Consider the following 24,173-nt stretch of genomic DNA (forward strand, 5'->3'; position numbering starts at 1 on the left):
CAGGTTCCACTTACACACTCTGCCAAGGTTAAAAGGAATGCCAAATCTGCCACCAAATCAATGGGCAGAGGCTCAAAAACAAATTACAGCACTCATGGATATGAGAGCTATTCAAAAGGTACCATCACAGGAGCAAGGACAAGGATTTTACTCAAGACTCTTTCTGGTACCCAGAAAGGACAAAGCCTGGAGGCCCATTCTGGATCTTTCATCTCTAAACACTTACCCGGATGTTCCGAAATTCAAAATGTTAACATTACAGCAGCGTCTTCCCATGCTGGGCAAGAAAGCTTGGCTCGTGACTTTGGACCTCAAAGAGGCATACCTGCATGTCCCTATCAGACAAAACTGCAGAAGATACCTCAGATTCATAGCTGGTTCAATGCACTACCAATTCTCTGCACTGACCTTTGGCTTATCTACTGCGCCCAGGGTCTTCACAAAGTGCCTGGCACCAGTAATTGCATTTTGCAGACAGAAAAGAATTCAAATTTATCTGTACCTGGACGACTGCCTGATTCAAGCAGAGAGCAAGGGCACTCTTCTAAAGCATCTGGCGTTTGTAAAAAAGTTATTAAGTTGCCTGGGGTACACAGTAAACGAAAAGAAATCAAAACAAGTGCCCTCACAAGAGATTATATTCCTGGGTGCCAGCTTGAACACAATGGCCCAGATAGCTTATCTCACGCCAGACAAACAAGGACAACTGATTCAATACTTTCAATTGATGGTAACAAAGACCCAGCTCCCTGCAAGAAAAATTCTGCAGGCCTTGGGTTACATGGCATCCTGCATACTACTAATTCCATATGCCAGACTGCATATGAGGAAACTACAATGGTACCTAAAGAATGTATGGTCTCAACACTGTCAAAGTTTGGAAACAGTTATACCCCCACTGATCCCTTGCCTTCAACAGGAGTTTCAATGGTGGGCTCAAGCTTGTCACCTCAACAAGGGACAGCCTTTTACACAACCCACAGCCAGGCAAAAACTGACAACAGATGCATCGGATTACGCCTGGGGAGCACACATGGCAGGCAAATGTATTCAGGGCACGTGGACCGCAGAACAAAGGCATCGTCACATCAATCAAAAAGAGATGCTATCTGTACAAAATGCAATTATAGCTTTCAAGGACCTGCTGTATCCAGGACAACTACTCCTAAAGACAGACAACACCACAGTTATGTGGTACATAAACAAGCAAGGGGGCACTCACTCCTACCCCCTATGCAAATTATGACCTTATGGAACACAGCTATAAACCTTCAAGTTCATCTGCAAGCGCAATTCCTGCCAGGAGAGAAAAACACACTGGCAGACGACTTAAGCAGAAACATCATGGATCTCCACGAATGGGTGTTGAATCCATTAATATTCAGAATGATAACACAAATGGTGGAGCCCGGACATAAATCTGTTTGCATCCCCAATAAACTGCCAGCTACAAAAATTCTGCATAAGGAGTTACCATCCACAAGCATGGAAAGTGGATGCCCTCTCATTCAGCTGGAAGAACCTACAAGTATACGCTTTCCCACCACTACCTCTCCTGCCAAAGGTACTCATAAAAGCCAGGCAGGAAGAGCCAAAGATGATCCTGATTGCACCAGACTGGCCATGCCAGCACTCGTACCCAATCTTAAGGAGCTTAGCACAAGAACCACCCTGGATTTTGCCTCAAATCCCACATCTGCTGACTCAGCACAACAAACAAATACTACACAGCCAGCTAAAGACCTTAAACCTAGTTGCATGGAAGATTCCTTAGTCAAGCAAGCAATGCATCTCTCCAAAGCTGTTATGGATGTCATTCTAGAGGCCAGAAGGCCTAGTACCAGGAAAGCCTATTCGGATAAATGGAAGAGATTCTGTGCCTGGAACCAAGTTCACAGCCTTGACCCTCTTGTACCAAACATTCCTCAGATACTACAATACTTAGCTGAGATGCTGGACAAAGGACTCTCCTTCTCATCCATCAAGATCCATGCCTCTACTATCTCTGCTCATTACAACACAGATCCACCAATTTTCTCTAATCCTCTGTTAAAACAGTACCTTAGAGGGGCTAAAAACATAAGACTGCCCCGTAGAGCCCCTACTCCAACTTGGGACCTCAACTTTGTTTTGGAGAAGCTAACTTTATCTCCTTTTGAGCCAGCCAACACAGCAGAATTAAAATATATCCCTTGGAAAACTGCTCTGCTCCTGGCAATAACATCAGTGCAAAGAGTTTCAGAATTACAGGCACTAATGGCAGTGGAACCTTTCCTTATTTTCCACCAGGACAGGGTGTCTTTACGAACTAACCCTACTTTTATGCCAAAGGTGGTATCCAGTGTGGCTCTAAACCAAACTATTCACCTGCCAACTTTTTATCCTAAACCACAGAATAAAGGGGAGAGACTACTGCACTCTTTGGACATTCACAGGCAGTTACGCTTCTACTTGGACAAAACCAAAGCTTTCAGAAAATCTGAGCAATTATTGGTAGCATATGCTGCAGGAGCACAGGGAAAAGCCATTTCAAAACAGACTATTTCAAAATGGATAGGACATTGTATACGTTTCCGCTACACATACCATGGAAAACCTGTACCTAGCAGCATTAGATTTCACTCCACCAGGGCAACAGCCACTTCAACTGCCTACCTCAGGGGAGTACCTACCAAGGATATTTTGGAAGCAGCAACTTGGAGTTCTGTACACACCTTCAAGCATTACCATCTGCCTCTATACTCTAAATCCAGAGCTGGCTTCGCCACTGCAGTGCTGCAGGGCCTTCTAGCCACCCTTAATGCCTTATAGGACCAGCCACCCTACCTCAGCTTTGGGATTCTACCCAAGTGTAATGACTGCAGCAGTGTAACATGATGAACATAGTACAGTTTTGTACCTACCATAAATGTAGATGTTCGAGTGTAGACACTGCTGCAGTCCAGGTTACCCTCCCTCCTTCCCCTCTTACTGGCTGGTACGTACCTATGCCTTCTACCCTTACTACCTATGGGAGTATTTGCTGGTAGCTGTAAGTTTTTTGCTTTTCTTATGTATGTTTTATTAGCAATTGGAATTGCCTACATATTTAGAGGCACCTGAGATCTGGGGCAAGAAAAACTGAAGAAAATGGCGTTGGCTGCATCTTATATACCCCTTTCGCACTGACATCAGGGAGGAGGCGACAGCAACCGATGCCGGACCAAGACTTTGGAACTCTGGCTGACTGCAGGACCGCCTGATGGCAGGATAACCCAAGTGTAATGACTGCAGCAGTGTCTATACTCTAACATCTACATTTATGGTAGGTACAAAACTGTACTTTATGAAAGACTAAAATATCTGAACTTGTAGATATCTAAAAGGAGTCCATATTCAGGTATATAGGACATTTAGAGACAGCTACCTCTGGGAATGTTTGGAGTTGTCAAAAGTAGTAGAGAATTATCAAACAGCCTATGTAGATGATTCTGTAGGCATGAGAAGTATACTAATTGATTCTCTGAGAGAACAGCTGATTCTTAGAACACACTACCAAATTACATTAAAGCAAGTACTAGTTTAGATATTTTTAAGAACGTGTTTTTGGTATATTGGCAAGGTAGAAGGGTATTAACTGCCCGTACTTGAAATATTTGTATGTAGGTAGCAATCTAAACTTGGGCCACAAAGCATCCACCCTCATATTGAAAACCTATGTTGTGGACATTATATGTCGCACCATCATATTCTGATCTTAGTATTGTATGACACCACTGTAGTCAGACCTCATCACAGCAGTGGGCTACGGGTGGAGGTGGAGTCCCTAGCACTAAGGGTGTGTGCTGTGTTCTGTTAGTTGCCTGTTTGTGTAGTACTGTATGGCCTAATTCCCATTTCTGAGATATCAGTGTGGGATAGTGTCAAAGGCCTTCCATAACTCAACATAGGTGGTATGTCCTGTTATCCCTCATACAGATATTTAGGGTCAGTATCCAAGATGTCTACGATTGTCAGTAAGCAGGATCTACCCTAGACATAAACAAATGGGTAAGGTCAACTGTGTTGTAGGTCACTTAGGCTCTTCTGCATACAATATATGCTGATTCCTTCACTAGCCTTTTAGATCAAGCTTTTTAGGCATATAGATCAGTAGATGTAGTTCTGCATGTTACCATATATATGTGTGTTGCATAGCACACAGTATTTTATATTATAGAAGAATCTTGCTGCATAGACCACCTATGCAAAAAACCCCATTTCTCCTTCGGATCTCACTGTTATTCTTCAGAGACTGACACAAAACCCTTTGAACTGGGTAACAATTACAGTTAATTTCTCTAATTATGACTAACACATCTTTCATCTACTTAATGTTTATATAGAATATTGTTTGTAGCTCATGGGATTAAACACCATAAAAAGTCTGCCCAGCTGTTTATTTCCTTTTCCTTCTATCTGGTTATATTAAGCAATCTCCCATGTTATCCTGGCCAAATAGGTTACTGACAGTAATTTCCCTTATTTATTCCTCAAATGTTTTAGAATTGCCTCATCATCCTAGATCCATTCTACAGATTTTGTTTTGTTTTTGTTTCTATTGCATCCACTTATCCCGGAGCTTCTTTTGATGTTAACAGACCTAGAGTCACATGGTTTAAGGCCCATACCTTGTGACCCTTTACAGGTTGAGACATTGTCTCCAGAGACAGACCTGCATTTGGTTCGATAGTGCTCAGTGCTCTGGCATATCCTTCTGGGATTCCAAAGAGTTATGTTACTGGGGATTCTGACCCATCAGTGAGGAAGAATGAAAAGGACAAAATAAAGAAGTTATGTACTCACCATAACATTGCATTTGTATTGTCCATTTTTATTCTTCCTCTCCTCCCCTCCCAACCATTCCAAGGCCTTGTCATTTCTGGAAGGATATTACATGATATAGGACCTTTCCTGTTCCCTCTTTGAGTTGTAACTTTTTATCTGTCCTATTTTTAAAATCAATAGGCAGTAAGCAGTAAACTCGATGTGAGGAAGTTAGGGACAGTGTAGTGCATTATGGGAAGAGGGAGGAGCTCGAGATTAGGATCCAAAGTCTTGGAAATGCGACCAGGTCAGATCCAAGACCTATCCGTAAGGAAGAATGAAAATGGACAACACAGATGGAACGTTATGGTGAGTATATAACTTCTTTTTATTGACGCACAAACCTGATGAAGTATTTATTTGATACGAAAGTGATCTTTGTTAAAAGTGGTTTGGTATGTTTATTAATGTTTATTTTGATAGATGTCTAGTGATAGATCTTTTTGTTAGTTAGCTAATCATTTTATAAGTTGACTAATCATTTTAATTAGTTTCTTCAGAACAACAAAAAGCAGGGCAGAATTAAAAAAACAAGTGAAATTTGAACAATCTTGCAAAGGCAAACCTGGAACGAGTCCCAAACACAAGTTTTAACTACTATTGAAAATCAAAGGAACAAAAGTTCTTAGTAGTTAAAACTTGTGATGTGATGTCAGTTTTCATTCCGTCCTTCACTGATGGGTTCGGATCAAAGCCCTCTGATCCGACTCAGCCATTGCAAAAGCTTGTGGCAACCTTGAACACTCTAGCTTCTCCCTTACCCACAGTGCACCACCCCATTACCTCAAATCTCGTTTGCTGCTTGAAAACAAAAGACACTTGCTGTCGAGCAGCTAAATGAAATTTTTCTTATAAAACAACTAAATAGCTTAAACTCTTCTTCACTATTTGAAATTCTTGGTTGTTTGTATCTCCCTTGCTTTCCATTTACCTTTTTCCATACATTGGGTACTCTTTTAAGTAATATGGTTAGTATTCCTTTCCTCACCACTTTCAGTAGCGTATCAAATTACCATTGTTGCGATTCCTTTTTTTTCCCTGTTTAAAAAGAGTTCATTGTGGTTAATATTTATCTGCTTAAAGAGATTCAATTGTTATGGCTGAGTTCAAAAGTGTTTAAAAGTTGGACTTAAGATCCTCTTTTCAGATTCTTTCATACTGTGTGTGTTTTTAGACTCCTTACATTTACTGGAGGATTGTGCCATTTGCCATAGGTTTAATCCCAGAGCCATTACTGAAATGGAAAATAAATTTTCTTGTGTTGCCTTTGCAGCTTTATCTGGAGCTTCACTGTCAGAGAGTCTGTCTCCCACTCCTAGCCCTTTAACCTCCTCTTCTAGGGCTTCAGATCAGGGAAGAAAAAGACTTTTGACTTTCCTGCTTACAAGCTGGATCACAAAAAGAAAATGATAAAAATATTGGATCCGACCTCCCCATCGGATCCGACACATAAAAGAAAACAGACAGTGGACCCGACTTCCAACATCGGATCAGACACAACAAATAAGCCAGACTATGGATCTGACTTCACTATTGGATCCAATGCATAAAAGAAAATGGACAAATGGATGTGACTTCAGCATCAAATCCGATGCACCAAAGAAGACAAACAGTGGATCCGACCTCACCATCTTGAAGACACATTTGAGAATTAAATTATTGGCTCCCACTGCATCGGATCTGACTAGCAACTCTTTATTCCAATTCGCCTTTCAAGATCTCTTGTCTGGAGGTCCTATTGTCAGCTACATTGACCTTAATTCCTCCTGTGATTCCTTTTTAGTCTCCGAGCTCTTTGATCCGAACTGCCCAGCTCTGTCCTCCTTGAATCAGAGGACTGCTTTATCATCGGATCAGAGGTTTGCTCTGAGCATTTCAGTTCAGTGGAAGCCAGGACTACCCTTTGGATCTGAAGTGTTGAAGTCCACTCTGAGTTTTTTTTGAAGCTGTCTCTATCCCTTGGGGCTTCAGCAGTGGTCAGTTTGGCTCCGATTTCTGCCTCTAGAGGGCTGCCCTCGGAGCAGGGGGGACCACGGTCCAGAAGCTTGACTTCTGGGATCCTGGTTCCTATTCTTCTCTGCAGCGGTTGGCCTCTGAGGTTATGGGGAGGGCTTTGTCTGCTTCTGATACAAATGGTTCCTACTCCCTCGGATCCTCAACCAGTAGCCTTACTGTCTCTGCACAGAGTCTCTCAACTCTTTGTGCTACAGAGACAGATGGTACCAAGACTGCAAATTTCCCAACAGGGAATTTTCACTTCTGTTACCTCCCCGGATCATCCCACTGAGGGGGGGGGGGTCCCTAAGAAGAAAATTTGCAAGAGGAAGCACTCAAGATTCCCCAGAATCTGTCACAGAAGCTACAGATTTTGATGAAGGTGAAGGGTCTCTAGGGTCACCTCCTGATGCCTCATTTGAAGACATTCTTGAGATCCTGAAACAGAGAAGTCCCTGGAAGTCCAGCAACCCTTCTACTGAATAATCTGTACTCCTGGAGGCTTTCAGTACTGGCCTGTCTACCTCCTGGGTGATTCTGTCCACTGTTCAAAAAACAGACTTAAACTGGAGAAATCTCTTTATAAAAAACACAATGACAATACAGCAAAGCTTTCAGGCATAAAACCCTTCCTCAGTGCATTACGCCTGAAAGCTTTGCTGTATTGTCATTGTGTTTTTTATAAAGAGATTTCTCCAGTTTAAGTCTGTTTTTTGAATAGTATCTCTTTCTGGACATGATTCTGTCCACTGACCAGCTCATTAACTTGGTCTGTCATCTGGAGTGAAAGAATCCCAACACTATTGAGCAGATTCCTAGGAAGCCTGACAAATGATGATCTCCAAAGGTTGAGCAATTGTGGTCCAAGGCTGTGCCAGGTGATACTATGGTTGTGAATGTGTTTTTTTTTTTTTTTTTTTTTTTTTTTTTAGTGGGCAAACTTGCGGAGGATAGTTCTTCTGTACATCCTCCCAACAAGGAGTTGTGGATGATGGACAGATTCGGGAAGTGTCTATGCTTCATCAACCCGTCGCCTAAGGTCAGTGAACTATCTGACACATTTCATGAGACTTCAGAGGGATCTGATTAAGGAGCTAGCAGACACCCTCTTAGGATCCATTTCGGAACAGATGCAGAATGCTGTCACTTCTCAGTTGGCTACCCTACAATGGATACCCAATTCTTCTATGAGGCTTATTTCTAACGTAGCAGAAGGAACCTTTAGAGCAGCAGGTTCAGGCGCTTCCATCAGGAGATGTGCCTGGATTCACTTGTCACATTTTGGAACCTTTTAAGTGTACTTGTGTCAATACTTCCTTTGGCAGTACCTCTCTTTTTCACCCCAAAGTGGATGATATGTTGTCTGGGTGTGAGAAGGATGGAAAGACCCTTTCTGCTGTGGGCGTACATTTTTTCCAACCCCAAAGACCCTTTTCAAGGAATCATTGGGTGGTGGGAAGATGTGGCTCAGAAAATCACAAGGCTCCTTCTGGGACACTTGGAAGTTCTTCCCCCAGAGGCAGAGGGAGAAGTTCAAATGGTAGACGTCACCCTTGCAGCAGAGGAGGCCCGCAACATCAAGGGTTCAGAGAATCTTTCTTTGGCAAACCCTTCCAGTGCTCATGAGAGGTGGCCTGATTGTCCCCCTCTGGAGGGAATCGGGGGTTGTTTATCCCTACACCAGGCAATCGGGGGTTGTTTATCCCTACACCAGAGAGCCTTCTTCTTCTTCTTTTGGCTTTTCCTGGTTAGGGGTCGCCACAGCGAATCATCTGTCCGCTCATGATTGGCAGTGGAGTTTTACAGTGTCGAGTTGCCAGCCCGGCGCCCAACCTTCCACAGAAGGCACACACATGCACGTACTCATGCCTAGGGCCAATTTAGTGTCCAATCCACCTACAGCATGTCTTTGGGATGTGGGAGGAAACCCACACGACCACAGGGAGGACATGCAGACTCCGCACAGAAGGCACCCCAGCCGAGGATTGAACAGAAGAACCTCTTGCTGTGAGGTGGCAACGCTAACCACTGCGGCCGTCCTTACACCAGAGAACCTGGCTAGAAGAAATAAAACATTTGGGTGCAGAGGATTGTATCCAGAGGTTATATAATTCCATTTTCCCTTTGTCCTGTAAATTCCAGGAGAATCCCCAATGTTCCACCCAGTCCAAGGGAATAAGCATCAATTCACATACAACAGCTGCTAGACAAAAGAGCCATCCTAGAGGTCCCCCCAATCCAGAAAGGATCTAGAACTTGGGATTCTTTTTAGTGTCAAAGAAAACAGGGGACTGGTGACAGATTCTGAATCTCAGCAGTCTGAACAACTTTGTTTAGAATACAAAGTTCCGGATGGTCACAATGCACTCAATTCTTCCATTTCTGGAAAAAGACAACTGGATGTGCTCGACAGAACTCCAGGATTCATACTATCACACAAAAATGAACAGACGATCCAGGAAATTCTTGCGCTTAACTGGCTAGGGGTCGGTCATTACCAGTTCAGAGCACTGCCCTTTGGTCTCACCACAGCCCCCCAGGGTGTTCAACAAATGCATGGTAGTGGTAGCAGCTTACTTGAGACTGCACAAATTTCCAGTGTTTCCTTACTTAGATGACTGGCTCATCTCTGCCTCATCCAGGCATCAACTCATCATGGCAAGAGAAAAAGTAATCCAGATTTGTGCTTGGTTAGGCATAATCATAAATTTCGAAAAGTCACATCTGCAACCATCTCAGACTGAGTTCATAGGGCCACTACTTGACACTAGGTCAACAGTTGCTTCTCTACCCCTTTCCAGAGTTCAGACCTTAAGATTGCGAGTCAACAAGTGACTGTGCAGTACCACAGTCCCCACTAATCTGGTCCTACAATCACTAGAATCGATGGTGGCAATGATACCCTTTGTTCCACTACCCAGTGTCCACAGGAGGATTCTTCATTGGATGTTGGCATCTCGATGGTCAATTCTCCAGCTTCCCCTATCAGTCCCAATTTGAATCACCAGCTTGTGCAAAAGAGACCTGACATGGTGGACCCAGTTGGAATAACTACTACTGGGTCTTCTGTTTGTCCCTTCTCAGCCTAGCTTCCCAGTGTGTGTGTGTGTGTGTGTGTGTGTGTGTGTGTGTGTAGGGGGGGGGGCATTACCTGAAAAAAACAGTCCAGGGCATGTGGTCCCATGAAGAGGCCAATTTGCACATCAACATTCTGGAATTGAGAGCAGTGCTCTTAGCATTGCAAACCTTTCAGGACGCTCTCCCACCAGGGACAATGTCAGTGGTTTTGGTACATCAACCAGCAAGGGGGAACCAGATCATACCCCCTGTGTTGAGAAGCATTATGAGTGTGGCAGTGGGCACTCTCTTCCAACTGCTTTCTTTTAACAATGCATATTCCAGGGAAGACCATCGTACTGGCAGACAAACTGAGCAGGTGTATTCCGTTACCTCTCGAATGGTCCCTCAACCAGAAGGCAGCAGACTTGATTTTCCACAAGAGGGGCCAGCCTTGTTGCAGTCTCTTTGCAATCTCCCCTTAACAAATGCAGCAACTACTTTGCTCTTAACCCCCCCCCCCCAGGGGAGTCACTGAAGAATACTGTACTTCTTGATTAGCCCCCAGAGTTGCTGTAAGCTTATCCTCCAATAACTTTTCTATCTAAATTCCTTCACAGAGCTGCTAGGTTGAAGAGCAAGGTCATTCTCATTGCTCCCTTTTGACCTTGACAAAAATGGATGTCCTTCATGGATGCATCTGCAGTCATAACAACTGGGTTGTCCTGTCGTCAGGCAGCCCTTCGGTCGGCCGGATTCCAAAGTCTGGGTCCGGCTTCGGCTGATGTCGCACTTCACCCGACGTCATCTCTGCTGGTCTTCGGGTATAAAGGCATCAGCCGACGCCATTTTCCTCAGTCTTTCTTGCCGCGTGGCGCCCGAAGCAGAAGCTGTTCGCAAGTGCCGGTCGGTCAGATCCAGAGATTACTACTACCGAATACTACTTCGAAGACTTCTAAAAGCTAACTACCCCGTTGGAGACTCTTTCTTGCCTCAGCGGATGTCAGAAAAAGTCAATAACTGTTTAACTTGTGGGAAACAAATACCTCATAAAGATTTCCACTCTTACTGTTTGTCTTGTTTAGGCCCAGACCACGACGTAGCAGCCTGTTCGGCCTGTGCTTCCTTCAACCGACGAACGCTTAGGCGTCGGTCGGAGTTTGCTGAACAGTTTTTCGGCTCAGATTTTGCGTACATTATGCCGTCGGATCCTCCGACTACCCAAATTGTTAAAAAACGCAAAGAAAAAGACCGACACTCGTGGTCCGCGGTTTCGGCCGAAACCACGGTTAAGCAAACCGCGAGTGTCTCGGTTTCGGCCGAAACCGAGAAAACTGATCAAAATACAGCTGAATCAATGCCTACTACTGAGTTTTCTGCCACTTTACTTGAAACAGCCTCAGAAATTATACCTACAACTGTGGTTACTAGTGACTTATCAGACACCATCCCTTTGGATGTCTCTACCCCAGCACGTGGTGCTGCTAGGCCTCCTGCAGCCATGTCTATTAAGGCCTTTGCCAGGGCTAAAGCAGCCAAATCTACTAAATCAGTGCCTGTTAAACCCCCCTCAACCAGGCCCACTTCTAGTTCACAAATGCTTACTCTGGCACAAGATTTAATATCCTTAATTAGGGGATCTCAATCTCACCCAAACAGGGCCTCTCAACCCCCAGAAAAGAGACCTAGAGCAGAGCCCCCCGAGCCTGTCTCCTCTGATGATTCTGCGGATGACTCAGATATTACAGACCAGCCAGAGGCTCCTTTTTCCAATTATGAAGACTCCGATGCTGAAGAATCCATTCCAGCTGCCTCTCCACCAGAGGAATTCTTCTTTGGGGAAACCTTACATGCCATGAGAGAACAATTCCAATGGCAACAACAGGATTTCTCAGATTCCAGAAAAAGACTTAGGACTTTTCTGCACTTACCGCAACATAGGCCCTTAGCTATACCTCCTGTCCTTTCTGTTGTGGACGATGCATTTAATGATGTCTGCACTGCACCTGATTCCTTACCTCCAGCCCCTGCCAAACCAGATAGATTTTACAGGGTGCCAGACACTCATCACCACTTATACAAGGCCCCACTGGCAGACCCCGAAACCATATCCCAGGGGCCTAAGGCAGTAGTCTCGACCACAGCAAAAAATCCTATTCCTTCTGAAAGGGAATCCAGGTCTTTAGACAGATGGGGCAAAAAAGTTTACACCTCTGCTACTCTCTCAGCTAGAGCTTTAAACTGTCAGTTTCACATGATACAATACCAAGAGTTTATGCTTGATCAGTTAACTAAAAAGCTATCCTCTGATGACTCTATAGATAAGAAATATGTATTAGAAATGGTAAATAACATACAACAGGTTAGTAACCATTCTTTAAAATGTGGCTATGATGCACTGGAGGCGTCATTTAGATCAGCCATGACTGGCACAGTGATAAGAAGACATGCATGGTTGAAGGAACAGGCCTTACCGGATCATGTTGAAGCTAAGTTATTAGATGCTCCTATGGATAAGGCCAGTTTGTTTGGTACACCTGCCCAGCAGGTAATGAAGAAAATGGAAGAAAAGGCAAAATCTGTACAAACGGTGAAAGATTTCTTACAGGTTCAGCCCCCAAGGTTTAGCAGGAACTGGCCTGCCAAAAATTGGTCCTTTCCTGACTCCACAAGATCCCAAAGGGGCAGGAATAGACGTTCCAGAGGCAGAAATCAATCCAGAGGGGTGCCTACAGAGGACGACAGTGGCAAGGTAATAACAGAGGCACAGACACAGCCACTACCACTGCAACAGGACAATCACAATGACTTGACTCTAACTCCGCCTACCAGGGAACAAATAGCAGCACCATTAGGCGGAAAATTAGCCTTATTTTCGAAAAATTGGCACTATGTCACAAAAGACAAGTGGATTTTACAAACCATAGACCAAGGTTACCGGTTCCACTTCCACACTTTACCAGTCAAAAGAGGAATGCCAAACCTGCCTCCAAATCAAAAATAGAAGCTCTACAGCAGATAATGCAATTAACAAAGATGAGAGCTGTGGAAAGAGTACCAATAACAGAACAAGGCAAAGGATTCTACTCCAGACTATTCTTAGTTCCAAGAAAAGAAAAAAAAAAAGTTGGAGACCTATTCTCGACCTGTCCATCTTAAACACATACATCATTGTCCCAAAATTCAAAATGCTGACCCTACAGCAACTTCTTCCCATGCTGGGCAAGGAGTGTTGGCTGGTAACTCTAGATCTCAAGGAGGCATACCTGCACGTCCCCATTCGACCAAATTGCAGAAGATACCTCAGATTTCTTGCAGGATCAGAGCATTATCAATTCTCAGCATTGCCCTTTGGCTTATCTACTGCCCAGAGTATTCACAAAATGCCTGGCATCAGTAATCGCCCACTGCAGACTACAGGGAATCCAAATTTATCCATACCTGGACGACTGTCTGCTACAAGCGGACAACAAAAGCAAGCTGACAACAGATTTGCAAAGGGTCATTTACTTGCTACAAGCCCTGGGATACACAGTCAATTTTCAAAAGTCAAGACTGATACCATCCCAAACAAGGACATTCTTGGGCGGAATTGGACACAGTAAAACAAATGGCATTCCTAACTGCAGAAAAACAAAAGAACTCCCTCTTTACTTCTTGGCACTAACAAAACAGAACAAGCTAACAGCAAGAAAAGTTCTGCAGGCCTTGGGCTTCATGGCATCATGCATAATCTTGGTCCCACATGCCAGACTGCATATGAGAAAACTACAGTGGTACCTAAAGAATTTATGGTCCCAACACAGGCACAGTCTAGAAGCAGAAATACCACTAATCCCATGCCTAAAACAGGAGTTCCTATGGTGGGCTCAAGCATGCCAGACAAATCCAGGCCTACCCTTTCACAACCTTCGAGCAAGCCAAACCATCACAACAGACGCCTCAGACCTAGGATGGGGGGCTCACATGCTGGACAAATGTGTACAGGGATTGTGGACTCAGGACCAGCTACACCTGCACATCAACCAAAAAGAAATGCTGGCAGTAAAACTGGCAATCCAAAAATTCAGCCCATTTCTCAAAGAAGGCCATTTGATGATAAGGACAGACAACACCGCAGTCATGTGGTACATCAACAAACAGGGAGGCACTCATTCATACCCCCTATGCAGAATGACTTTGGACCTTTGGAACCTGGCACTCAGCTACAACATCCAGTTACAGGCAATGTTTGTACCGGGAAAGGAGAACACTCTAGCAGACATATTAAGCAGAACCACCTCGGATGCTCACGAATGGATGCTACACCCGGACATCTTCAAGACCATCACAAAGAAATGGGGAATGCCACAGACAGATCTATTCGCTTCCCCTCTCAATCACCAGCTCAAAAAATTCTGCACAAGGACATTCCACCCGCTTGCATGGAAGGTGGATTCGCTCTCCTTCAGCTGGAAAGGTCTGACAGCATATGCATTCCCACCTCTTCCCTTGATACACAAGGTATTACTAAAAATCAAGGAGGAACGTCCAAGGATAATCCTGATAGCTCGAACTGGCCAAGACAACACTGGTACCCATTGCTGAGGAGCATGTCTCGGGACAAAATGTGGGCAATACCCCTGATGCCTTTGATGTTAACTCAGAACAACTACAGCATCATGCATCCAAACCTAAAAACCTTGCAACTGACTGCATGGAACATCACATAGCAGCAACTAATCCAGATCTTTCCCAAAGGGTTAAAGACATTATCCTTAAAGCCCGCAGACCTTCAACAAGAAGGAACTATGCAGGAAAATGGAAAAGGTTTGTCATTTGGAGTGCTGAAAGAGGAAAAGACGTGTCGAATATAGATATTGCTAACATTCTGGAGTATTTGGCAGAGCTTCTACATACAGGCCTGTCCTATTCCTCCATCAAGATACATGCATCAGCTATTTCAGCAGAATACAGCTTTGATCCACCGGTCTTTTCACATCCTCTACTCAGGCAGTTCCTCAGAGGGATCAAGAATGTAAAACCTCCTAGGAAACCACCACTGCCAGCTTGGGACTTGAACTTTGTGCTAGAAAAGTTGACACTCCCGCCTTTTGAACCAGCAGCAACAGCAGACCTACAGCATCTATCATGGAAAACTGCTTTCCTACTGGCAATAACCTCAGCAAGGAGGGTTTCTGAACTTCAGGCCCTAATGGCAGTACAACCCTTCCTAATCTTCCACCAAGATAGAGTGTCCATGAGAACTAATCCTACATTTATGCCTAAGGTGGTATCCAGAGTGTCTTTAAACCAGGCAATTCACCTACCTACCTTCTTCCCCAACCCACAAAACAGAGGGGAAAGAATGCTGCATACCTTGGATGTACATAGCTACGCTACTACCTGGACAGAACCAAAAGTAACAGAAAAACTGACCAGCTTTTTGTAGCCTATGCAACAGGAAGAGAAGGAAAAGCAATTTCCAAACAGACAATCTCAAAATGGATAGGAAATTGCATACGATTCTGTTACTCCTTCCATGGAAAACCAATTCCACAGAACATAAGACCTCATTCCACAAGGGCAACAGCCACTACCACAGCCTTCTTACGAGGAGTGGCAACCAAGGACATTATTGAGGCGGCTACTTGGACCTCCGTGCATACATTTGCCAAGCATTATAATTTACCTCTGTATTCCAGATCCCGAGCAGGGTTTGCCACTGCTGTACTGCAAGGGATACTTACCACACCATAATTTCTTCTTCCTCCTCCCCTAGTTGGCTATGGTATTCTACCCAGTTGTTATGACTGCAGATGCATCCATGAAGGACATAGTACAGTTTTGTACCTACCATAAATGTAGATGTCCGAACTGGATAGCATCTGCAGTCAGGATTACCCTCCCTCCTTCCCCTCTGTGGTACTCCTAGGGTATTTACCCCCCTAATAGCTAGGTGTATTTGTTTGTATATATGTACATACATGCTTATTTCTTGGGTTTGCCTTCTATCTTTTTGGAAACCTTGGCATTTATCCAAAATTTAGCCTTCCAAGAGGGCAACTGGCATCTGGGGCAAGAAACACTGAGGAAAATGGCGTCGGCTGATATACCCGAAGACCAGCAGAGATGACGTCGGGTGAAGTGCGACATCAGCCGAAGCCGGACCCAGACTTTGGAATCCGGCCGACCGAAGGGCTGCCTGACGACAGGACAACCCAGTTGTTATGACTGCAGATGCTATCCAGTTCGGACATCTACATTTATGGTAGGTACAAAACTGTACTTTCCCCTTCCTGTGGCCTCATTTGATCCATCAACCCTGGATTCTAGATCCAGTTCCAGGCCTTCCGTCTCACCCAACAGAAATGGTTCATCCGGATCTTCCAAAGCCCAAGCTTATGGCTTGGTTTCCCCATTTTCAGTTATAGCCAGACAACCTACGCTGTCCTCCCTGTTCACAGAATTCGATCATCTTCCCTCAAACCATCTATCATAAAAGCGAATGGTAGCAAATGGAAATGATTTGTGCAAGGCACTAAAATTATGTGGATTCTTTTTCTGCACCAATTCATGCTATCTTGGACTTTTGTCATTGCTTTTAGATCAAGGAACCAGTTCTTCTACAGTAAAAGTTCAATTAACAGCAATTTCCAATTTCCATGTTGGTCTTGATGGTTCTTCCCTTGCTTTGCATAAACTGTGCAAGACCTTTCTACATGGAAAACTTCTGTCGAGACATCCAGTTAAAGATCCTACTGCACCGTGGGACTTAACTCTGGTACTACAAGCTTTAGTTCTTCCACCCTTTGAACCTGTAAATACTTGCAATCTCAAATTTCTGTTTTTGGTGGCCATTACTTTGGCCAGACGCATTTCAGAAATTCAGGCTTTATCGGTGAAACCTCCCTACCTAATTTGTCAAAAAGGTAGTTACGTTGCGAACTAATGCATCTTTTTTGCCTAAGTTATATCAAAATCCAGCATTAACCAATCTAACCTTCCAATTTTCTTCCCAAATTATACAAACAAAGGCAAATTTTTGCTGCATTCACTAGGTGTGCATAGACAATTGTGTTTCTACTTGCACAGAACTAAGGGCTTCAGATCAGTTGTTTATTTCCTTTACGGGAAAAAAATTAAGCAAGCCACTGTCCAGAGCTTCACTTGTGCAGCGGCAACTTGGGCTTCACCTCGAACCTTCATATCTTATTCCAAACTAGACTTGGTTTCTAGAGGTAGGGCATCATTTGCCTCAACGGTGCTCAGGAATATCCTTCCTTGAGGCCACCCTGGGGTTTAGTCGCTGGGGACTCTGTCCCATCAGTTGAGAATGGAATGAAAATTGACAGCATCAGATAAAGAAGTTGTGTACTTAATATAACGTTCCATCTATGTTGTCCATTTTCATTCCTTCTCGACTCCCTACCCACCAACCCCCATCCAGTGTTAGAAGAGCAAGTGTGTAGACCCAGTCTTGTGGTATTTCCATTGCCTTTTATGAGTCCAAATATAACTTTGTACTTCCATTTCCTGCTCTGTTTCTGCTTAGAAACCTTTTTCTATACAAGTAAAATATTAGTCTTTTGCTATAATCCGCAAACAAGATCTGAGGTAATGGGGTGGTGCAGTATGGGTAAGGGAGAAGCTTGGGAGTTGAAAGTTGCCACGAGCTTTTGCAATGGCCAAGTTGGATCCAAACCCATCAGTCAGAGGAATGAAAATGGACAACACAGATGGAACGTTATGGTAAGTACATAACGTCTTTTTTGGGACTCATTCCACGCTTGCCTTTATAGGATTGTTCAAAGTTCATTTAGTTTCTTAATAGAGTTTGGATTATTTGGTTAGCCTGTATAAAGTGTTAATAAGCTGGTATTATATTTTAAATTGTCTCTAGCTTTATAGTTTGCTTTAGGTAGTACAGTGTCTGATTGCACTATGGTGTTAAGGGGGAAGGGGGGCTTATTCAAAAGAATGATCTAGATCCAATAGTCTAGTACCTACCTACCTATGAACCTATGATTGTAATGCTTTTATCACTCTTAACAGAACCACTCTCTCTAACCACTCCCTTGCTCCAAGTAACCTGATTATATATAAGTAATGAATGTCTTAAATGCTTTTCATTATACTCAACTAGGATCGCTTGTTTGTGTGTTTCAGTAAAGGATATTCTATTTTTAACTCAACTGTGGACTACCTACTATTTTCTATTTTATTATTTTGTAGCACCTATTTTACAGTTTGATTCTTATTAATGAACTAGATGCCTAACATAATTCAGGAGGTGAACATCACACCCTCCACACTGCAAAAGTTTCTTCTTGGTTTGTTCATATCATGCAGAGGTACATTTAAAGTCATTGACACCCACATGTACTATGACAGAATCATACTGGTACTTGTTGTTCAAGGACTTGAATTCACTTGTGATCTAATGGATCCTGGCACCAGACAAGCAACTATCTTGCTACTTCCTTGCTCAGCCTGGTAGGAGTTGTATCTGCATGGCATAAAATGGAGTCATAACTGGAATGTTTGGTTGGTTAGATACCTGCCTTATGGGCTCAGCATCCGTGGTTTTGGGACTCTTTGTGTTACGTGAGGTGATGGGATTAACTTTGAGTGTGCTTTCTGCCTCTGTTGCATTTTGGAGGTCTTTGAGATTTAAACAGACCTTTAGAACTTCCACGTATGATGGATTGTGTATATCGTGATGGCCCTGGTGAGGTGTGGTGTGCGTGGTTGCATTTTGGAGGTCTTTGAGATTTAAACAGACCTTTAGAACTTCCACGTATGATGGATTGTGTATATCGTGATGGCCCTGGTGAGGTGTGGTGTGCGTGGTGCAATGACAACATGAAACCGTTCTTACACTGTCTCAAGATACTCATCTCAGACTGTCTACAGAAGTAGTGGGAAAGTGCTGGCTCATGGTTTTGACAGGAGCAACTTAGAGGGGCAAGGGTGACTGTAAATCCTTGGAAGCTCAGTTTGTTTAAGATGCTGTTAGGGTGGAGTAAGTTATGGAGAAATGCCTAGTTTTGGTCAGGGGTATACTGTACCTAAAGCTTTGTTTATTTTCACTTTGTGCAGTTTATTTGAGCCTCAGACCTGGATTTCTAAGGCTGGTTAGGTTTTGTAAGTCTCTTGGAAGGAAACAAGCTGCTGCACAGACAACCCACTCTAGAGTGAGTACAATGGAAGTGGTGCACTGAGCACAGCTTAATGCAGCTTTTCTTTCTTCCCTTTGTGATGAAAAGCTCGTTTCTCACAATTCATGGCTTTCCACCCTTCTTAGAGTCTTAAATAAGACATTGGGTGGGTGCAGCTCTGCGCTGTTTATAGTGGAATGGCTAGAGAGGGATCCAATCAAATAAAGCCAATAGCAGAGCTCTGTGGCTACAGAAGTCGTAGCAAATCACAGTTCTCTATGTCCTATGACTCTGAGCTAGAGGTCAATGACCCCAGGTAGGTTATAATTTGAGAAACTTTGGCTTCTACAGTGGGGGCGGAGAAGACTGACTAGTGTACAAACTAAGGCACAACAGGAGGAGCAGTACTTAATGTGTCAGTGGGGGCTGGGAAGGACACAAAAACGGGGGGGAAACAGTGTCAGTGTAATACATAGATAGGCACTGGAATGCAGGTTTAAACCAGCAAATGATGAGCAGAATATAAGACCTTAGCAGCAAAAAGGTAATTTGGTTGAAACAGAGAAGCACAAATCCTACAGTAAGAATTAGTTTTGCCACAGTTGCAGTCCAGACTACAGTCTACAGCACCAGACTAGGCAGAGATTTACCAGTAACACTACTTATGGAAAAATGCAGTAGTAAATGGGTAAATGAGTCTCAAATCTTTCAGTAATTCACAATTTTGTCACAATTGCAAATGAAGCTACAAGACTAAGTTCCCAGAATAAATTAAAAACTGCAAAAGTTTAACTTTTTTTGGGCTAAAACAAACCACAAAAAATACAGAAAAGTACAAAAAACAGTATCATCACAGAGCTCAGTACAACTGAAAATATTCAAGTAGAATTGAAATAAAAGCTTTTTTTGTTCTCTTCTTACGAAATCTTCTTTCTCACATTTAAGGGCTTTCCATGCCACCAGAATCTTGTTCTCATTTTGGTGTTTTCCCTCCTCCTGCCCCCTAACCCACCCTGTTTTAGTTCTGATATAATGTAGGCTACAGTTCCCATTTTGTCTGCATCTTTTCCTGGATTCCCTACTTGCTGTCCTCTAGTCTGGCATCAAGTCTTTGTATCAACTTCCTCAGTTTTTCGTGTGTTGGGGGGGGGACTTTTCTATTGCCTAGTTAATTTTTTAAGCTAATAACATTATTGACCAAAGCAGATAATCATTTGGCTATGTAAGGAATAGTGTTGTGGTGCCTGTGAAAATCCTGTGTTTAGTGAGAGTGATATCTCTTCTTTATACCATTTTCAGGATTTTGTGTAGTTCTAATTTAGCGCACCTTTCTGATTAATTCTAGCATTGTATTACAGTTCAGAGAAAACACATGGAATACTGTAACATTTAGTCTAAACCGCAAGTGTTAAAAGGGTTGAAATAATAATGCACGGCTCTTGAGTAGAATTGTGCCTCTTACATGCAACAGAACACTGAAAGTACATTGTTTCTGCAAACAATTAAATATGTTTGCCCAAGACTATGCAGATAGCTCATGTATAACATTGTGCTTTTTCTATATATGATTAGAAACAGCTGATTTGCTGCATCGTATTTTACTTGTTAATATCTTGGACAAGGTACTGGATATTCATAGGTAGGTAGGTACTAGGCTATTGGCCCTAGGGCTTGTATAAGCCTAGCCAAAAAGGTACCCTGGCTTTCGCCACCCAAGAAAATTATTTTCCTGTGCCCTTGTCGAGCAGAGCCACAGAGGTGATCCCCAGGGTGAATTTCCTATTTCCCATCCAGTAATCAAGATTTTTCTTGAAGAGTGCTAATGAGGAGCTTTGTTTGATATAGATAGGTAGTTTGTTCCAGAGTATGGGAAGTCTCTGGGACAGGAATCTATCACTCCAGCATGTTCTGTTTGTTGTGGTGACAAGGTTTAGATCCCTAGAGCGTGTAGCTTGGAGGGATTGGGATTTCTTTAAGTGGAGCATGTCCAACAGCTCTGGGTTTGACATAGCTTTGTATGTCAGGCAGAGATTGCCTCTGAGTAGGCAATATGTGACGGAGTAAAGCTGGAGTTTTTTGAGACCGTCTGCGTAGGGCATCTGTTTGAGGCTGGTAATCCTCTTTGTGAGGTATTTCTGCGTCCTTTCCAGTTGCAGATGTCTTGTGAGGTACATACCAAAAGGGGCGTTGTACTCTATAATGGGTCTAATGAGTGACGAGTAGAGGGGAACAATGACCTCTTTTTTCCTGGACGAGAAACCTTTTGTAATGAGGTGTGACACATAGAAGGCTTTCCTGACTACTGTGGCGATGTGATTATCAAAGGAGAGACTACTGTCCACCTGTGTCCCAAGGTCTCTTATCACACTTTTGGTGTTAAGTAGGCTACCACCTATGTGGTAGCTCATGGATATAGAGTTTTTACCAAAGGGGATGACCATGCACTTTTTGGCATTGAGCTTGAGGCCATGGCTTTGACACTAGGCATCCGTCTCAGTGAGGCCCATTTGTAGGATGTCCACATCGTTAGTAGTTTCGATTATGGCTCCTAGTTTGCAGTCATCTGCAAACTTTATTAGCCAAAGACCTTCTGTGTTAGCCTGTACCTCAGAAAAGTAGATACCAGTAGAGGACCTAGGACTGAACCATGTGGTACTCCACTTGTCACTGGTCTGAAGTCGGATTTGAAGTCTGCTACTTTCACAGTGTGTGTTCTGTCAGTGAGCCAGTTGGCAACCCATCTTGTGACACAGGGATTTATACCTAGTTTAGTGAGTTTATCTATAATTCCAGAGTTGAGGATAGTGTCAAAAACCTTGGCGAGATCTAGATAGGCTGTGTGAAACACCTTACCCTCGTCTGCGGCTTTGGTGACTGCTTCAGAGAAGTCTATCAGGTTTAGGAGACATGATCTGCCTTTTACAAACCCGAACTGGGTGGGGTCCAGAGTTTGGAGATTACCAATGTCTTTGTTTATAAGTTCCATGGCCTTGCAGACCAGGCTTGTTAGGCTAGTGGGTGGATAGTTCCCAGGGTCCGTGGTGGCTCCCCCTTGTGGAGCGGGATAACCGTCGCTATGTGCCATTCAATGGGCACAAAGCTTGAGGTTGAGGCTATGATTGAACATGGTGCTTAGGTGGGGTGCCAGTTCATTCTGTAGTTCATGTAGCATGCACCCTGGGATGTTGTCAGGTCCCATGGATGCTGTGTTCTTGGCTTTGGAGAGTGTGGTTTTTACCTGTGATTATAGGAACTTTGCATTCTTCCGGTATAGAGATGGGCCCTTTAGGGGGTGGGGGGGGGGGTAAAGGGGCAAGACTGGGGTAAAGTTAGCACTGAACCTATCTGCCAGGATGGTTGGCAATATCAGTTGGTTCTGTATATTTAGTGCCATTGTGCTGCAACTCGGAGCAGATCTGACTGTTGCCATTGAGATTCTTGACATAGCTGTAGAATGCTTTGTGGTTGTCTTTAGAATGAGTGGCAGTTTTGTTTTCGTAACTAGCTTTGGTGGATTTTATGAGGGATCTCAGCTTCTTACTGAGGCTGACCAGGGAGTTCCTCCAATCATGGGATTTTACTCTTTTTTTTTTTTTTTTTTTTTTTTTTGCAACAGTTTCTTTCTTCAGTTGTAGAGTTTGTTTATGGCAGGCGACCACAAGATTGGCTTCCATTTTTTGGAGAATAGCCTCTTGGTTCTGTTAGGGATAGCATGATCCACACACTTGTGTAAATGCGTATAAAGTGCATTTGTGTAGAATTCAGCAGTCGTACCTCTATTGCCCATATGCATGGGTGTTGTGAAGTTTGCCACTTCTGTCTCAAGAAGTGTGAAGTTGGCTTTGGAGAAATTTTTTTTACAGTGGTTTCCCTAATGGGGGGTGGGGGCGGGATGTGGATGTGTAGAGTGATTAGCTTGTGGTCTGATCTAACCAACGAGGAATTGACCTCTGGTGTGGAACACCATTCGCCCATGTTGGTAATGACCAGATCTAGGATATTGCTGCCCCTGCTGGGGGTGTGGATAAGTTGATCTAAGACGTTAGAATTTATGAATTCCAGAAAACGTTGAGCAAAAGAGTTGGTACATGAGTACCTTTCCCAATTAATTGTGGGGTAGTTGAAATCGCCCATTAGGGTGTTGGGTTGTACCCTAATATTTTCCAGTGTATCAAGAAATGAGGAGTGGGAATCCTGGGGCATGGTGGGTGATCTGTAGCAAGTTACAATTTGGATTGCAGTCTTGCCCAGAGTTAGTTGCACTTTGATAATCTCGGATGCATTATGCTGAGCAACTAGCCTGGAGGTGTGGATATCCTTAATGAATATGGATACTCCACCTTTAGTGTTTTGGTCCAGGTTCAGTGGTCGAAAGGTGTAGTATGAATTATAGCCTGGTAATGCAGGGGTGCTCTCTGGAGCCTTGAACCAGGTGTCTTGTCACTCCACAGATGTCGATGTTCTCCATTTTAAGGAGTACCTCGAGTAAATGCATTTTGATGTTTAAACTTCTAGCATTGAGTAGCATTACCCTCAGATTTTGCTTGCTTGTACCTGTTACGGTGGTGAATTTGTCATGTGAACCTTGCCTAAAAAAGGCACTATATGGGTGGCAAGAGCCTTAGCTAACATCTGGAATCCCAAGGGCGGCAGGTGCAGGACATCTCTGGCAAAGCATCATGATCTGTCAATCATGTCATCCCAGGCAGACAGATACTGGATCCCTTTAGAATGACACCAGACGCTTAGCCAGTTGTTGAAGTGGTATCATTCTGGGTGATGGCAGGATGCTACTCAGGGCTAGGGTCATACCTGCCTGGGCTACAAGATTGGAGAGCTCCTCCATGTCCCTCCATGTAATCCAAGGAAATACGTCTCAGGTCATTCACACCAACATGGACAATGATAGAGTCATATTTGTACTTGTTGTGAAGTGACCTGAGTGCGTGCGTTATATGGCAGATCCTGGCACCGGACAGGCAGCTGACAGTAACTTTCTCCTTGTTTAACCTGGTGAGTGGAACATCAGTGTGCCTGACTATAGAGTCACCTATGACTAGAGTGTTGGGTACATTGTTATGCCTTATGGGCTGTGGTTGAGTGCACACTGAGTTTGTGGGCTGTGTCATCTGGGTT

General features: G+C 43.7%; 1 protein-coding gene across 1 annotated transcript in view; it reads left to right on the forward strand.

Moving 5' to 3' along the window:
- Positions 1 to 24,173, forward strand: part of CNIH4 (cornichon family AMPA receptor auxiliary protein 4) — a 486,096-nt gene that overhangs the window by 347,090 nt on the left and 114,833 nt on the right. The window contains exon 7 of the mRNA XM_044058771.1: positions 9,649 to 9,663. Within this exon, the coding sequence (XP_043914706.1) occupies positions 9,649 to 9,663 (15 nt within the window). The remainder of the gene's footprint in view (positions 1 to 9,648; positions 9,664 to 24,173) is intronic.

This window comes from Protopterus annectens, chromosome 1.part2, assembly GCF_019279795.1.
Source record: "Protopterus annectens isolate FY-2018-M chromosome 1.part2, PAN1.0, whole genome shotgun sequence".
Classification (NCBI taxonomy): domain Eukaryota; kingdom Metazoa; phylum Chordata; order Ceratodontiformes; family Protopteridae; genus Protopterus; species Protopterus annectens.